At 35.7% G+C, this 19,182-nt stretch overlaps 1 protein-coding gene across 3 annotated transcripts in view; it reads left to right on the top strand.

Annotated features, from left to right (window-relative positions):
* Positions 1-19,182, top strand: part of MYOM1 (myomesin 1) — a 132,734-nt gene that overhangs the window by 69,580 nt on the left and 43,972 nt on the right. For 2 of the 3 annotated variants that reach the window (XM_055324291.1, XM_055324290.1), the window contains exons 18-22: positions 938-1,225; positions 3,135-3,331; positions 10,005-10,131; positions 12,937-13,121; positions 15,041-15,155. In XM_055324291.1, coding sequence (XP_055180266.1) covers positions 938-1,225; positions 3,135-3,331; positions 10,005-10,131; positions 12,937-13,121; positions 15,041-15,155 — 912 coding nt within the window. The remainder of the gene's footprint in view (positions 1-937; positions 1,226-3,134; positions 3,332-10,004; positions 10,132-12,936; positions 13,122-15,040; positions 15,156-19,182) is intronic. The other variant, XM_055324292.1, reaches the window with a different exon arrangement.

The following is a 19,182-nucleotide window of genomic DNA, read 5'->3' as shown; positions in this document are numbered from 1 at the left end:
TGTGAAACTCCATTCTAACTTCGTGCTCATCCTGGGAATGTGAAGGGTCATCCAGTTCCTTGGAGTGGTATATCACCCGTAACACAGATCATTTTGTACCTAAATGCCATTTCACCTGTGACAAAGCCTGGCTTGTTTTCACTAACAATACATTAACATGCTTTTTATAAACTCCTCTAAGTTTTGTGCAAGACACATGTGGTTGCGTAATCATATGCTACATCTCTGCTCGCAAAGTAACCAACAGAATAAAACTGGTAATAAAGTAATTGTATGTATGTACATGATGTGCCTCCCAATCTTAGATAAAGCAGGGAAGGGACCCAGGTAGTTCAGAACACCAAAAATGAAGTCTGTGATAGAGCAACACATATTTGAAAGGAAAGATTATTTTATATCAGTTATCTTTGGTTATCATGCCATATTATTTTTAATACTCCTTATGGTATTTATGGACAACAGTGAACATTTTTTTGAGGTTGGGAGGTACAGACCATTAATATTTCAGTAATGTACATAATTCTGTTATAAAATCAGGGTCTTTAATGTATGTCTTGTGCACTTTATGATCCTTTCCTCCCGTCATTCTGTTGAATAACAGGACTTAATATCTTTCAAAAAATGTCAGAGATTTGTGTTTTTTTTTTCTTATATATACTTGGGTTCTGTGAATCAAAATGGTTCCTGTTCTGTCTGTGGTTTTCTGTTCTTATTTCTTCTTTTCCCAGAATATGGAGAAGTTGAAATGTTTCCTTGGCATAAATTATTTTGGAATGTATGCTTTCCATATTTCTTGAAAATCTGAGTGATTTCCATTAAACTAAGATGACTTTTGTTCTATTTGTGGGCCTAATATTTTTCCCTTTGTTCTATTAAGTAAGAGCAATTTTACTGTGTCTGGGCTCAAAGTGTTTATGTTGTTATCTGGTGATTGTAGGGGGAGGAGTGTCTCCAGATGTGTGGCCTGAACTGAATGATACACCTGGTGGACTAACAGACTCCAGGGGAGGCATGCATGAAGCCTCCCAGCCAGCCTTTAAGAAAAATGCTTTGCTTGGTAGCAAACTTAACAAACCTTCACTACCCAGTAGCGCTCACAACCTGGGCCAAACAGAAGTGAGTAAAGTAAGTGAAACAGTTCAGGAAGAGCTTACCCCATCACCACAGAAGGCAGCCCTTAAGGGGAAAAGTAAGTCTGACCCTCTGAAAAAGAAGAAGGACCTAGGTGAGATTCGAAAGAGTACAACTGTTCCATCTGTCTCCATCAGTGTCCTCACCTCATTGTCGAGATCACATTCTTCCATCTCTGTGTTCACTTTCATCAATGTTTATTCTTCATTTGACATGTTTTCAGCTATCCATTTGCAGTACTTTTGTCTAATGAGTTGTAAAAGTAACTTTGGGGGAGTTTGGCTTTTATACATACTTCACTGTGCTTAATGACAGCAGAATATTTAAAGTGATTTAGTTATTGAACCCTGTTTGGTTTCTCAGGCAGACACACCATTGGCCTCATTTCGCTAAGAAAATTAGAGCTGAGAGGAGAAGGGATTTGTTAATCACAGCCCATGTAGAGTTCTTGGAAATACTCATGCTCAATACATGTATGGGAAAAATATGTTTCAAAGAAGTCACATTTTATCAGGACCATAGTTATTACTGCTGTTCATCTTCAGGTTTTCAAGTTATCCTTCATATTTAACTCCAATAAATATAAGTAATAGTATCTCTTTGATGTGCCATGACAAGTTTAACAGGCAATTACAATCATCACATAAAGCTAAATTCTGGGCTATGTGAATCACATTCCCAGAACTGATTTATTTTAGACTATTTATCAGTAAGGTCAGAATTTTCTTACTAGTATATTTGATACTTGTGGCTTATATATTCTAGGTGACAGTGTTTTCTTATCAAATAAAAATGAAATGATAAGCATTGTAGCATGCCTCTCATCCATCTCCTATTACTACTCCACTTCCAACTTCTATAACTTCTATTTTTTTTAACCTTTATTGTACCTTCAACTCAAGATGGGATATTCATTTGAGAGTTCACATTCAATATGTCTCTGTAATAGGAAGAGTGAGAGAGATGAGAGAAAACATTTTTAGTGTAAAGAATGAAGGAGGTTGGTGAGAGGGAAAGAGAAACAAATGTATTTTATTTTTTAAAAATCTTTATTGTTCTAAGAATCTTTTGAATAAGAATAAGTAGTTCTTTTTTCCCCTGTAATCCAAATAAATATTCAGAAAAGTCTTTTTCATGTCATTGCACATCTGGATGGATTTCTTTCCACCACCTGACCCTCTCTTTCTTTATCAAACACCATTATTTACTAGTTGGGGGAGAAGTTGATCAGCAAAGCCGCATAAATGAAAGAAGACTTTTAAAACATCCTCCAGATATTTTTCTGGCTAGGAAATAATAAACACGGTGACAGCTGTCTAGCATTTTGTACCATATAAATAATAGTCCAACATCAGGTTAAAAATAATGCAGCAAAAGGTATTATATACTAAGAGAAAAATCACATGGCAGATTGTGCCTACTTTAAAAAAATTTTTTTTAAGATGGCATTTAGCTGAGCTTGAAATAAGATTTTTTCTGTGTGTAGACAGAACTTGTTTAGTTATAAGGTCTCACAAGGGTATGTATGCCTGAATGGTGAAATGCTAACCATTTGGAAATAACATGGAAATTCTCTATAAGCACATTGAGGCAGAAATTGATATACATACTTCATTTTCCTCAAGGAGCAAATAAAAACAAAACCACATTAAGAAACAAAAATATGTATCTTGTGAAAAATATTTCTTCTTCTGGGGAATAGAATCATTTTTCAGAATATTGCACTGTTTTGCTGTTAGTATTTCAAAAATTATTCTTCTGTGGAAGCAGGAGAGCAGGTTCTTTTTATCTTTGGAATAACATTTGCAGTGCACTTTTTACTGTATGTGGGGTTTTTTTCTCATACACCAAATTGGGTGCCAAGTTACTGATTAGTCTTCACACTTCAGTTTTATACTGCAAGACCCTAGTGCCCTCACAGGTGGCATGAATGAAACAAGTTTAATGTACATAAAATCATAAATGCATTTCTTTCTACTTACTTGGTATTCATATTGCAACAGCGGCACCATCTCCACCCTGTGATATCACTTGTCTTGAAAGTTTTCGTGACTCGATGGTTCTTGGATGGAAGCAACCAGATAAGACTGGAGGAGCTGAAATTACTGGCTATTATGTAAACTATCGTGAGGTAATTGATGGAGTACCAGGAAGATGGAGAGAAGCCAACATCAAAGCTGTCAGTGATGAGGCATATAAGGTAAATGTGTGACCTTCTGTAGTGTGGAGTGTCACATATATGATGATGACATGCTTGCTTGCACACACACGCACACCCACACCCACACCCAGCGGCTTATAAATGATTCATATCATTTCTCCAGTGTCCATTGTCTACAACGACAGGATTTTTGTCACAAATATATCAAGGTAAATAGAAGTAAGCTGATTGACCAGGAAGGATTTGTATCCTCTGATTCATATGCATAAACATAATAACTTCCTAGAATATTTACTATGAAATGTATATTTATGGTAAGAATTCATGTTTATTTCAAAACAAAATATCTATAACCAATGTGCTGCTAGCTCAAGAGTCCCAGGATCCAAAAGACTGCAGTTTTAGCTTTCAGTGTTCAAATCACAAAGGATAAAGGGACATGGACCTGATGGCCAGCATCAGCTCACCACCTGTGAAGTGTCCCCCATTATAGTGGCTCTGATGGCCATGAAGGGATGATTGATATGTGTCTACCCACACATTTCTTTTTACTGCTTTGCCCATCTCAGAGTACTTGAAGGGTTTTACTGATGCCATAACTATGGTTCCTCTCTTTGGAGTATCGTTAGCTAGAGGAAAGTCACCCCCCTTAATACTCCCAGAACCCTATGCTGTGAGAGCAAGAGCAGGATGAGGTTGGGAGAATGATGCTTTCCCCAACTCAGTGCCACAGGTTTTAAATCTAACATTTAAAATTTATGGAATATCACACACATACTGAATACATAAAGAAGTTAAAACAAGAATATATAAAATAAAATCATATTTTTTAAGTTCTTCCATGTTGATGTGTAGCTATGACTTCATTATTGTACGGTATTCTATTATATGACTGTCTCACAATATACTTTTCTATCTAGTTATTGATGATATTTCAGTATTTTCACATTTATAGCTATATCAAACAGTGTAGCTATGAACATTTTTGTACATTTTTGTCTGCTGGCATGTATATACACTAATTTCTCTAGGTTATTACCTAAAAGCAGAATTGGTGGGCCAGAGAATCTGTTATCTTTAATTTTAGTAGATACGTCTATACTGGTTTTCTGAAGAGTATGAGAATTCCCATTGTTGCACATTCCCCTAACACTTGGTATATTCACACATTTTCAGTTTTGACAATCGGGGTGTCAAATGAATCTGAACATCTTTTGCTATACATAATATCCATTTTGAAATCTTTTATAACATGCCTGCACAAAGAATTGCCCATTTTTCTAATAGATTTTCTTTGTATATTCTGAGCTTAAAATCCTTGGTAGCTGTGGAGGCTGTGTCTTTTTTTCCTGCTCATTGGTTAGTATTTCTTCTCCTTATGGTAACAACACTAATTTTAATATCAAATTTATTGCAGCCAGACTTAACATTTGCTTTGTGGTATAAAGGTCAACATTCATTATTCCCCTGTAGGGAAACACAGTTGTCCCATCTATTGAAAAGTTTGCCCTTTTTTCTACTATTCTTCTAGGCTATTTGTATCATGTGTCAAGTTTCTTTGATGCATGTGTCTGCTTCTGTGTTTTCCATTTTGTTCCACTGGTCTGTTTGTCTACCACTGGACCAGAACCACATTAATTTAATCATTACCACTTTATAGCAAATTTGATAACTGGTAGATCAAGTTATCTCAGTTTAGTTTATTATTCCTAGGCTGTTTTTAGTCCTTTGCACTTCGATATAAATTGTAGAATTAGGTTACCAAGTTCTACCAAAAAACAAGACAAGCAAAAGCAAACACAACAAATAAAATTAAATTAAACTAAAACATTTTACAATTGTGATTGGTATTGCATTGAATCCATAAATAAATTGAGGAATAATTGACATCTTTAAAATATGAACTCTTCTAATATATGAACATGATATTTCTCTCCATTTATTTTGGTCTTTAAAGCTTCTCAATAAAGCTTTATAATTCTCTAGAGAAGTTTTGCACATCATTTGTTATTTATTTATAGGTATTACATGTTTTTGGTGCTTAAATAGTCTGTTTTTATATCATTTTGTTATTGCTGGTATAGAGAAATATACCTCATTTTTATGTATTGATTTTACATGTCATTGTTATGTATAAGTTTTTGCTAAATTTTCTTATTATTTCTATGTTACCTATGAGCTCTTTTTGATTCCTGTATATCTTTTTTTTTTGATTCCTGTATATCATATCATCTGCAAATGACAGGTTGCTTCTTCATTCCCAAATTTTATATTTTTTGCTTTATTTTCTTAGCTTTCTGCTTAAAATCGTTAACAAAATATTGATAGAAGTGGTGATCTTGGTCATTCTAGACTTGGTCTTTATCTAAAGGAAAACATTTCACCATTTCACCATTAAATATTATATTTACTATTTGTTTGATAGACATCTGTTATCAGCTAAAGGAAGTTGCCTTCTATTCCTAGTTAAGAATTAATTAAAATTATGAAATATTTTTTTCTGAATCCATTGAGATGGTTATATGATTTTTCCCTTTAGTTTTAATGTGGTATATTCTAGTAATTATCTAATGTTAAAATAACCTTGCATTCCTGGCATAAATCCAAATTGGACATTATGTATATTCTGTCTATATATTACTGGATTTTTTTTTTACTTATTGTTGTTTAGGATTTTTGCTTTTATGTTCATGAGTGAAATTACCCTGAGACTAGAATTAATTTGATAAAAATACTTGACAAGGATAGTACCGGAAGGGAAAATTGCAGGATAATCTTACTTTATTGAGATATAATTCACATATCATATAATTCACCCAATTCGAATGTTACTTTATATATTTTGAAGAGGTGTTATTAGATGCATATAAAGTGACTTTTGATATCACTGACAATTTGTTTTGCCTTCAAGTCTCTATTGTCTGTTATTAATATGAATTTATCAATTTTCTTTTGGTTGGTGTTTATATGGTATATAATTTTTCATCCTTTGACTTTCAATCTGTCTTTAACTTCATGATATATATATATATATATATATATATACCTTAAAAATCATAGGGTGGGATATTTTTCCTACCTGAGAGTCTTTGTCATTTAACTGGAGTATTTAATGATACTACCACTTTTTTGTAAAACCAATCATCTTTATTTTGTGTTTTCTGTTTGCTTGTTCTGTTTCATTTTCTGTCCTTACTTGATTACTTTTGAATAGGTTTCTTACCCTCACCTTTTAGCCATGCCCTTTCCCCCTCTATACTACCTTGAAAGCTATAAATTCTCCAGTGTTTGTTTTTGGTGGTTACTCTAAAAATTATAGTGAGCAAATTAACAGTCTGAATTCTATTATTTTAACCTTGTCTGAGAAAAATAGGACCTCAGAATACTGTAAGCCATTTATCCTAGTCCCATTTTATATGCTATTGTGTATGTGTTTTTAAGTCATTTTTTAAATCCAAAAGTAATGTTATTAATGTTTTATAGTCGATACTTAGATTTATGTAAATTATTTTATTTAAGATTTTATTTTCTTTTAATTTCACATTTTTTACCTTCTAGTTGAGAACACTTTCCTTTCATCTAAATTAAACAGTTTAGAATGTTCTTTAGTTAGGGTATTCTGAAAACACATACTCTTTTACTTTTGTTCATCTGAAAATAACTTTTTTCTTCATTTTCCAAAAATTTTTTCTAGATAAAACATTATATAATAGTAGTTATTTTCTTTCACACTTGGAAGGTATAATTCCACTGTCTTTTGGTTCAATGTTGCCACTGACATGTCAGCTTTTAGTCTGTTTGCTTATTTGAGTGTTGTCTTTTAGACAGCTTTTAATATTTTTACTATCTGTTTGGTGTGCTACAGTTAAATTATGTATCTCAGAATAGGTTTTTAAAAATGTCTCTGCCTAGGATTTTGGCATGAGGAGTATTTTCAATCTGTGGGTTGGATTTTTCAAGAAGATCTTTCTGGAAAATTCTAAGGCGTTTATCTCCTAAAATATTGTTGCTGCCCCATTCTCTCCTCTCTCCTCTTGAAACTCTATTTAACATGAATTTGACATTCTCATTCTATCTTCCATGTCTATTAATCACTCTTCTCTCTTTTCCATCTTTGTATCTTTCTGCACTGTGGTCTGTGTGATTTCTTATAGCTCTCTGTTAGTTTACATATTTGCTCTTCTTTTGCATCTGATTTTCTGTTAAACTCATCCATTATTTTTCTATTATTGTATTTTTCCCTTTTTTAGGTCACATTTTACAAAATATTTTATAGTTTGCTGTCTCTCCTGCAGATACTTTTTTTAATGTTTCAAGTTTTAAATTAAATTCTAGTTAGTTAACATATAGTGTAACATTAGTTTCAGGAGTAGTCCCACAGATGTTTTAAATTTGTATTTTATGTTTAAAACATAGTAAGCATAGCTGTTTTTCTAATCTATGATGATTCTATCATCTAATATCTTTGCAGGTATGTATCTGTTTTCATTGGTTTTGTAGTATCTTGTTCATAGTATCTTGTTTTCTATGCTTGGTTATCCTTGATTATGTGCTGCTCATTGTCACTAAAATATTATTTGCATGAATAATTTGAGGTTCATGCTGAAGACATTTTTCTCTGTAAAAGATTTGTATTTGCTTCTGCAAGGTACCTGGGGATACCACTTGTTGAGTTTTTTTTCTTAAATCAAATACAAGCCTTTAATTTTTGGGACAATCAAGCAATGTAAATTTATACTGTATGAAGGCAGGTTTATTTCTATTTCAACTTTACTCCCAAAGAGTAAAGCCCTTAAGGGTTCCATCTTAATTGTAGAGGGTTCCCTTTTATTACCCTTCTTAGGTTGGCTCTAGGCTTTGATTTCAGTTCCTCTGCTTTTGAGATAATAAAAACCAAAGGTCAAACTTTTCTTTTTTGGCAGCTATCCCAAAGGTAAAAGCCACTTCTATATAGGTTCCACTTATCTCTTTTTGTTCCCTATTTCCCATTATTCTGTTCTTATAATTCTATAATGTCTCGACACTAATTTGATGCTTTTGAAAAGATTTTTAAAAGATATTTTTGTCTACTATTTTTAATTTTTTAGCAAGATGATTAATCTCTATAGCCTGGTTCACCATTGCCAGAAATAGAAGTCCCATGCTACAATATTTCACCTAAGCCTAGAATGACCAACTTTCTCTGTTTGCCTAGGATTCTCTTAGTTTCAGCACTATACTGCCTACATCCTTAGAAACCCCACAGTCCCAAGAAAACTGGAATTGTTGGTCACCCTAATGGAACCCCAAAACAGCCCTGGTACCTGAATAAAGTACTTTTAGATCCAAGTTATCTACATGATGGTTTCCTACTAATTAAAAAGATCTTTCCTTCTTAAAGGAAATGTGTTTGTATGTGTGTGTGTGAATCAAAAAGGGAGTTTGTATTATTCTGTTACCCATAACATATAGCCATTATATTCTACTTGATCAAATCAGGATCATAGATATATATTTGTTTTGCTTGTCTTAAGTCATATAATGGGTAAGTTTTATTAACCCAACTGGTTCTATCGATGCCTTCATTTATTAAGCATTTTTAAAGGATTTTATTTATTTATTAGAGACAGAGAGAGAGCATGAGTGTGGGGAGGGACAGAAGAAGAAGAACAAGGAGACTCCTCTGAGCACAGAGCCTGATCATGACCTGGGCTGAAATCAAGAGTTGGATGTTTAACTAACTGAGCTACCTAAATGCCCTCACTTATTAAGCATTTTTAATTCTCAAAGGATTGTTTACAGTCCATGGATTTTTTTCACAATAATATATTCCATCATTTATACTGTGCAAATATTTTCACATTCATTATTTTATCACATATATTTACTACAGCCAAATTTCCTATGAGGGATATAGAAAAGTCATTAAGTCATTCAGTAAGGAGCAGAAAAATGAAAGATTTTGAATATTTTTATTCCTAGCTTAGAATTCCTTTAATTTTCATCTGTACAAGCATAAATTTTCTATTTCTGCTTAGCAAATTACCACAAACTTTGTGACTTAAAACAACCCATATTTGTTATATCACAGTGTCTGTAAGTCAGGAGTCTAGGCATGTCTTAGATGAGTCTTCTGCTTGAGGTCTCACAAGGTTTTATTCTATGTGTCAGCAGGGCTCATTCTCATCTGGAGTTGAGTTCCTCTTCCAAGCTTATTCAGTCACTGGCAGAATTCAGTTCTTCCAGCTGTAAGTCTGAGGCCCTCTTCTCCTAGAGGCTGCTCTTCTCCAAATGTGAGTGGCTAGGCAGTTCGCAACATGGCATTTGCTTCTTGAATGCCATTAGGATAGTGTTTTCTTCATGAAAGTGCCAAACCCCATTTTGAGAGTTTTCATCTGATTAATTCAGACCTACTCAGGATAATCTCCCTTTTGATGAACTAAAAATTGTACTGATTAGGGACTTTAATTTTATCTGTAATATCCCTCCTCCTTTTCTATATGATGGAACAACAATCACAGGACTGATATTCCAATACCTTTCCCATATTCTGTTGGTTGGAACCAGGTCACAGATTTTACTCACACCCAGGGGGAGTAGATTACAAAAGGGTATGATTCATTGGGAGTCACTTCAGGGTGTGTCCAACACAAGAGGTAAGTAAATAAAATATTGAACAATTGAAAAAACAAACCTGAATCAGCATCCACTCTGTGATATTGTCATGTTGCAGATTAGCAACTTGAAGGAAAACATGGTGTATCAGTTTCAAGTGGCGGCCATGAACATCGCTGGGTTGGGAGTACCCTCAGCAGTAAGTGAATGCTTCAAATGTGAAGAGTGGACCATTGCTGTTCCAGGTAAACCATGAAAACCATTTCTCAGCACTCAGGCTTGAGGTCTCTTCCAAAAGAACCTACTGCTGGGAAGTAAATTTAAGTGCTACATAGACAGTTTCTAAGGGAAAAGAGTTCTCTTGGCCCCTTATGTTTACCTGAAATATTTCTGTATCCTATCAAATAATAGGCACTAATATAAAACTGACTATAATTTCATGTGCTTATATTCCAAATACAATCTAGGGCCCTCAGAGTTATATCTTTCTGCTTGGAATAGGATTAACAGAAGCACACAATCTGAGTTCTACACTATCATTTAAAAGGAATTCTGATATTTTTTTGTGTTGTTTAAAGACCATCGAAGGGCATCCAACTTGTATCCACAACAAAATACCTCAAAAACTTCTTCCTGTACTTCCTAATTCTCATGTATTCTTCCATATTGCTCTGGAACCTTTCACTTATCAATCTCCAGAAATCTCTCCCTCCAAGCTCAGCCAATGTGACTCCTCTTCCTTGTCTCTTTCCTCCCTTGCTTCTAGCTCTTTATGATGTTATGTAGGTGGAATTAACATGCCTGCCTGGGACTTAAGTTCTGGACTTTCTTCACTTAACTCTCTCCACTTACTTCTCCAGTCATTTTGTTCTCTCTCCACTTTTGTCTCAACTCTGCATCACAACAAAGTTCCTGGAACCTGGCTGGAAATATTCTCTTATGGAGGTTGCCATAGTGGGTGGTTGGCTGAACAGGGAAGAAAATGGGGAGAGGGCAGAAACAGTTACCTGTGCCTTTTTTTTTTAAATTTATTTATTTATGATAGTCACACACACACAGAGAGAGAGAGAGAGAGAGAGAGAGAGAGGCAGAGACACAGGCAGAGGGAGAAGCAGGCTCCATGCACCGGGAGCCTGATGTGGGACTCGATCCCGGGTCTCCAGGATTGCGCCCTGGGCCAAAGGCAGGCGCCAAACCGCTGCGACACCTAGGGATCCCCCTACCTATGCCTTTTAAAACACAGCTACAACACTGAACAAATTAAAAAATTGAATACAAACAAATTTACCAAGCCATTAAGATTCAAACTAGCCACATTAATGTATTTAGTGGGTGATTTCATTTTGCTTCCAACAGTACCAACTTCACAGACCCAATGAGTACCACAGGATGACTAGATTCTCCCACTTGGGCTTAATATGCAGCATATGTATAGCACCAGTATCAACCACATTAGAACACAAGGCCAACTGGAGCATACTGGGTGGATCCAGCCATGTCCTTGATACCACCCTCTTCCTCTATGTGAAGCCCTAGTGCCCTTGAAGAACCATCAGTTTTGCCTTTGCTTAGCTTATATTTGCATCACTTCTCTATCAAATTTGAATAAAAAGATTACAAGAGAAACCTAAGAGAAGTTCAAGCACTCACTCAACTTTAATAAATATTAAGAGGCAAACATGCTGCCTTTTCTCACACCTCCTTAAGCCAGTAAATATTTCTTAAGCTGTTTCTGTCACCTACACAAAAGTGGACCCGTTTTTAAATTCTTACAATTCCTGAATAAAATTAAAAAATATAAGTGACTAGAAATTCAGAAATTCTGAGCAGGCCTGTGGAAAATGTTTTGACTGAGAGATATAGTTAGCAAAAGAGGTTGCAGGATGAGTGCTACCTGTTTGGATGCCTCACTGGGTTCTGAGGATGGCACAAGAAAATGATTTAGAAGCCCTTTGCAAAACAGAACATGACACACTATTATAAGGTATTGGTTATTTTTTAAATCTGTTACCATATTATTTAAACCTCTTGCCTTGTTGGAAGGCAAGGATGACACATATCCGTGATTGTTAAGCCAAGATACAGGGCCCCACAAATATTGAGCTATCAATTGCAAAATGCCAAAGCATAGCATGGTAGAGTCTGTGTTTGTAGCTATGAATCAGTTTAGGTGATTTTGATTGGTTGGTTAGAAATCAGTTATTTAAAAGAAAAAAAATAGGAAGAAAGAAAATAAATATACCACTTACATAGCAGCTGGTGGTCATGGAAAGATGTGGGATATCACTTAGTAGTTTGGATTCTCCCAAGACTGCAAACAGCACATGGACAAGGAGAACATTTGGCTTTCTTCCTGAACAGGTTGATCAAGTTACTTGGCTTCTCTGAGCTTTCTGTTGTCTTAAGGATGAATGAGACAAATAAATATAAAGTACCTAGCAGTGTTTAGCTGGGGTCTATGGGATTAATTGTATCTTTTCATGAAAGTTCTTTGTAAACTGTAATTGTAGTTTGCTTCTACTCCTACATGGAATATATGCCCTATGGGAAAGATTTCCCTCTAAAAGGGAACTATTTTGTAATATATTACTTTTTCTTGTAAAAAAATATTACTATCTATATTCATATGCCATCAAAGAGAGTTGCTTTTTCATCCTAATTTGAGATTTAGGGAAATTTTCAGATTGCCATCCAAAAGTAATCTTAAACTGAATTTGCAACCACATTAAACTCTTCTGATAAAAGATGAGGACCACAAGCCCAAGGACACCCTGAAGGCAAGTTATCATCCAGCCTCTGGGGGCCACCTTGAATTGGCTCTAACTACCTGCTGCCCAAAAAGGGACTTAGTAGGTTGATGTAGAGCCATTGAGGAAACTTGATACAAAATGACCACAAAATACCTATTTTTATAGGATTGATAGACTTCACAAAAGAAGAACACTGGATTCAGCTTTAAGACTTCAAATGTGGTTCTAGATTTATATGTATTTGAATTTTCTCATCTATGTTACAATTTTTATACATTGGTCTCTCTCTCTCTTTCTCAGGACCCCCACACAATGTCAAATATAGTGAGGTTAGGAAAACCTCCCTGGTTCTGCAGTGGAAGCCTCCTGTCCATTCTGGAAGGACTCCGGTCACTGGGTACTTTGTGGACTTGAAAGAGGCCAATGCCAAAGATGACCAATGGCGAGGACTCAACAAGGCAGCTATTAAAAACACGTACCTGAGGGTAAGAGGGTGTTCAGATTTGGATAAACCTTTTTTAGAAAGACAAATGTTCCCCTAATGATAATAACTTTAAAATTAGATAAAACACAACATTTCTGCTTTGATATGTTTCTTACATTGGGCTCCTGGTAAGATCCCATTTGGCAGTGGTTGGGGTTGGGGGAAGTTCCTGATGCTTAAAGCCATTTGGTTCTATTTAACCTGAATTCCAGAGCCTAGCTTTGCAAAACATCCACAAGCTCCCTCCTCTCTTTTTCCCTCTTTGCCTCTACTTACCCACCTTACATTTTTGTTACAATCTTAGAAAGGTGACTTTCTCATTTTTACCTCTGATTTTTTTTTTTTTTGAGGATGTTGTTTTCATAGCATTCATGCCAGCAAGGCTTTACCTGCTGATTCCTTTGAGTCATGGGCTCCCTCCTGCTTGTGCTCACATGAGCTCAGAGGAAGGTGGAATGCGTTCACTCAACTCTTGACCTAATCCTTACTCTTATCTACGTCTTTGCCTCCAGATTCCTTTAGTGTTCTAGTTGAACAAATTCCATAATTATCTACCAAAGATTATTCTGCTAAAGCCACTGAATCTCAATTGTAACAAATGGGTATCTCAAAAGAATGTTTTTTCCTATGTCACCAGTGACACCAAGAGACCCTTAATCCACACCAGGGCTTCAGAAAGTGTGGGGAATATGATTCTGACTCTTATTACTTAGAATAAAGTGTGGCTTCACAACAATCATTCAGAAAGCAGCACAGTGCATTTATTTTGCAGCTCTATCTGTTGGCAGAATAAGTGATTGCCTAGACAGGTGGGACTTAGAAGATACTCAGGGTATGCCTGCTATAAAAGTTCTCTTCCATTGACCTGCCACTGTGGACTAAAGTCCATACCATCTTTCAGCCACTCTCCAGAGATGAGGTATTTACTGTCCCCATAAAAAAATATAAATATGTCCTCTAAGAGAGATGACCGTTTAAACATGCCATTAACTCTCAGGATATGCTAATGACCTCCCTGACAAAACCTTGAGGAGGTAAGAAAGGTCACATTTCATGGGGAAGAGAAAAAGATGAAGGAAGGTCAGGAACTTAGCATGCTGTTGGGTAGTCCAAAGGAGTCAGGAGGCCTCTAGATTCAAAGAAACCCCCAAAGGACAGTGTAAAATAAAAGTCAGACACATCCTGTTTGTTGGTGGTGTGTATTTATTCCCAGAATAGTTTCCAATTTTTCAATTTGCCACAGCACAGGATCCCAAGAGCTGACATTGGACTTGACTCGGGTTAAACAATACAAGGATGAGAAGCATCCTTGGAGGACCAACAGCCCAGAAAAGATGGGCGGGAAGAAAAAGGAATAGAATTTAAACATATCAAAGAATGGTTAAGGTCACTCATTTGAAAAAAGAAGAAGAAGAAAGGCAAAGACAGAGAGAGACAGAGAGAGAGAGAGAGAGAGAGAGAGAGAGAGAGAGAGATTGACACTGAGGTTAAATGTACCTCACAAACTGGGAGGTGAATTTTCCATAAAGAAATTATTTTAGAGTTTGTCTACACTTTTTAAGTGAAAGTAGACTTACTGACTTCTGATTATAAAACTGACACATGCTCATGATGAAAATTTCAAACAATATAGGCATATAGTAGAGATGTCCTGTAATCTTCATACCCACTGTGATATAGATTCGCTCTTCCAGGTATCTTATATCCAGAAAAATTTCAAGCCTGAAATGGAGAAAAAAATGTACATATTAAAAGGTTTAATCTGAAAGAAAGTTTAATCTGGTAAACTTAAGTGAGGGTGGGAAACAGTTCCACAAACGGGAGAATTTGAGCTCTACAATGAAGTAGTTCATACAAAGGAAAACCACTTGTGTTTAAAGGACACAGAACACCCATCACTTCTGTTCCTGCTTCTTCCAGGTACAAGGCCTCCAGGAGGGCATGAGCTACGTGCTCCGTGTCCGAGCCATAAACCAGGCGGGTGTCGGCAAGCCATCGGACCTCGCTGGGCCTGTTGTGGCAGAAACTCGTCCAGGTGGGCTTTTACGTGAAATCGTAAAACTTTAATGAAAGAGTTAATCTCATCTGTGTAACATACCAAAGCAACATTCAATCTTACTTTCTATGTTTTTCCTAATTTTCAAAATTATCCGTGTATGCTATCTGAATGGTTGGTAAATTTGGCCTGCGGACATGAGTCATTTATTGCATCACGGGTGCTCTTAAAACAGGAGTAAACCAGATTTGAAGTGATCCAGAGCTATTCTGATCTATATCTAAAAACAGGGAAGGTCTTGATCAAATGATGCTTTCTGAACTATTTCAAGCATACTTTCCTGGGGCATTATTCCTATTATTATACTGTGGCCATTAAGTCCTACAAGAATATTTTCCCAGTTGTAGAAGCTGGACAGCCCAGTGAACAAGCACGATTCTTAAACAAAAGCAGAATTCATATAATTGTAGCTATTAAGCTCTAGGGGTCAGCAAATGTTTTCTGTGAAGAACCAGATAATAAATATTTTTGGCTCTTGGCCATATGATCTCTGTCACAATACTCAACTCTTCCATGGCATAAAGGCAGCCGTAAATAATATATAAACTTGTGAGCATGGCTGTGTTCTAATAAAACTGTATTGTGCCAGTTATACACATTATATATTGAATGTATTATGAAATTTAAATTTTAAGTAATTTTCACATGCCTTGAAATATTTTCTTTTTATTTTTTTTCAATTGTTTCAAAATTCAAAAACCATTCTTAGCTTGTAGGCCATACAAAAAGAGGCAATGAGCCAAACTTAGCCTGCAGGCCATAGTTTGTTGACCCCTAAGGTAAAACTAATAGCAGTTTTAACTGGATGATCTGTGGAGTGGAAGGATCTTTCACTTCCCAGTTTTAAAAGGTGCCATGATTGGACTAGAGAACACAGTCTTTCCCCTTCATTATGTGAGCAAAGTTTACAGTGTTCATTGTGCAAATAGTTTCAGATTATTACCTAATAATTATTTGTTTTGTCATTTAATCTCTAGTGCTTTTCCAAGTTATTATATATTTCAGTTCATAGAAGTTTAAAAAAAACACTGTAATGTACAGCATAGGCAATAATTTTGTATACCTTGTAGATGGTAAGTAGGCCTATCAAGGTGATCACTCATAAGGTATAAAAATACTGAAACACTACCTGGTACACATAAAATTAACATAATGTGCCAATTATAAATCAATAAAAAATAACTTTAAAAAAGCATTGGAAATGAGAGAGGATAAAAATGTATTAACCACTTATTTCAAGTTAGCCTTCATTCTAGTCCAAGCACATTAATGTCACTTCAACACACCCTGATTTTTAGATTAAAATAAAGAGTAGATATATAATGTGATATTTATTTTTATGATAAGGAAAGAAAGTAAACGTAAAAACCTTTGCGTTCACTGAATATTACTTGAAAAGTTTATCTAAAATATTCTTTTAGTAAATATCCACCCTTCTCATCCTTTTACTTCATAACCTACTTTAAACTATTCATAAGTACCCTCTAAGACCTGGGTGTGAAAAATAACCTTACACACAAGTGTGGAAGTTGTCTGGACAAAGTGCTACACCTCATATAAGTACCTCCTGCAAAATTTCATGAGAAAACAGGAGAACGCTAGGAACATATATGCCAGGTAAAAGGCAACACATGAAGACACCATGATATATGTTCCTATAGGAATCAGACTCTGAAGTTGCCAATTATAAGGAAATAGGAAGAAATGGACATGCAAAAGGATCAAACTGCAGACTCTTGTAAGAACAACATCTGGGTTACCATAGAGATAAACTCTTAACCTAATCAATGATAAGTTAAAAGCACCTTTGAGGCAGTGGATTCCAAATCTGATTAACTGAAAAAGATTAAATGATCTCTTATTTTCTCATCAATAGCCTCAGAATGGCAGGTAGCCAGGCATGACGTTAATAAAAGTGTCACTATGGAAGTTTTACCACCAGAAAATGATCTTCTGATTAGCACATGGGTGAAGAGTTTTGTTTCACTGATTTGGAAGTCATTTTTTGTGGCCATTTTATTCCCAGAATAGAACTACAAAGAACAGCTGCAGACACTGATCCACTAAACAGCACCAGATTAAGCCTTTGGCTCACAGCCTAGAAAAGAATCCTAGGATGCACAAAGTCAAAGTGCTTCACCATGAAGGAGCACTGAAACCCAGGAGACATGTGGATTCATTCATATGCAATGCGCATTTATTCTTGGGACATACATTCCTTAAGCAGCTACGATATGTCTGTATAATATGCATGGGCAACAGGAGCAGAGGAACATGATACTACTGTATACCAGGCTTACAATCTAGGTGGAAAACTCAGAGTTTACAACATGGTGTATGATGAGAGCTATGATGGATATTCATCAAATATTTCTTATACTTGAATAGTCTATAAACTGGGGTTTCGTAAGTCCCAAAAGAACTTCTATATATATTGTAAAGTTGTCTATATAATAATTTTGTTAAATACCAATATTTTGCTTTTACCCAGATATTTATTTTATGTTAGAATGAATAGGGCAAGGATGGGGAAGCATGTTATCAGTTTTAAGATATAGGATGTGAAATTTGGATTGCTATTGCAAAAGAACAACTTTTGGAATATATTATTAAAATTTCAGAAAATAAAGCTCATCATGTAACAGCAGACCTCAAATAGTTCTACAAGAAATCACAAGTGTAATTTGAATTGGAGCTGAAAGTTAACTTAATCCACCAGGGTTGGGAGGATCACTGGTCTCCCACTGAAGTCAGTGAATATGCTAGCAGATGTAACTCAGCCACTGCCAGAAAGTCGAATTGTTTTGCCAATGAGGAACCAGAAAAATGGACTTGTGTATCATGCTTCTATTAAGCTAAAAAAAAAAAAGCCCATATGAAGAATAAGCTGAAAAATATTTAGTATAGAATTGTTGGTAAATAAAAGGTAATTCTATTCTTGATATTTGATATTTTTAGAATAGTATCTGTGTTGATTGCATCAAGCCTCGGGTGGAGGTGGAGGTGGAGAAAGGTGAGCCAGATCAGATGGGAGGTAAAAGAGAGACCTGCTAAGGTGTGGCAGGTGATCTAGAGGGCAAGAAATGACTAGGTGTTGACAGGCTGCAGGTATTCTTACCAGAGACTCAGCAGCAGGCAGGAAAATTCAAGTGATGGACAGGAGGGTCCAAACACAATACAGAGTCTCAAACAGGAGCTGGGTGACCAGAAGTTAGGGCTTGGTCACCAGGAGCAAGGCAGGTTAGGAGAACACAACACTAAAAGGAATGATGAGCTGGGATTGAGTTGACAACCTCCTAACCAATTCAGGTTTCTGAAAACTGGTTGGTCACAGAACCTGGGAGCACTGAGGATGGTGGAGTCTTCAACGATTCTGAGCAGGAAGTCAGGCTGACTCTTAAGCTCAGCTGGCTTCATTTAGAAAAGTTCCCTTGCATTTGTTTATTAATGATTCTCTTTCACTCATTAAAACAGTAGTTCTCAACCTTTGCTGTACATGAGAATCATGCCAGGGACTTTTTAAAAGTACTGACTCCATTCCAGACTTTACTGTACACCATTTATATCAGAATCTCTGGGACTGAGCCTGGGCATAGGTTCATTTTTGTTTGTTTAGCCACTTGGGTAATTCTAGTGTGAAATCAGAGTTGTGAACTTTGCTTTATACTGTGGGCTCCTTTAAAACAGGAGCTGTTTGTCTTTTCTCCTTATATGTGGTATTTGGTACACAGTAGTCATTTATTAAAGAAGAAAAATAATGAATGACTACCATGTTTTGGCCAGTTAGTATGACTGTTTTATAGCCACAGAGTGTCAGCTTAAGCCTATACATTTTGTAATGGAGGCCACAATGTGGGTACCAAAGTGATAAGTCAGACAGCAGTTTTGATCTTAAACATAGGAGAGGTAAGTATCACATGTGGCTGATTATATTAATTCAATTCTATCCCACTCTCCAGTTTGTTTATTATTTTTTTTCCAGTTTTTTTAAATACCACACACACAC

The sequence above is a fragment of the Nyctereutes procyonoides genome, unplaced genomic scaffold, assembly GCF_905146905.1.
Source record: "Nyctereutes procyonoides isolate TBG_1078 unplaced genomic scaffold, NYPRO_anot_genome, whole genome shotgun sequence".
NCBI lineage: Eukaryota > Metazoa > Chordata > Mammalia > Carnivora > Canidae > Nyctereutes > Nyctereutes procyonoides.
Note: the sequence above shows the minus strand (reverse complement) of the source record. Positions and strands in the feature narration are given on the sequence as shown.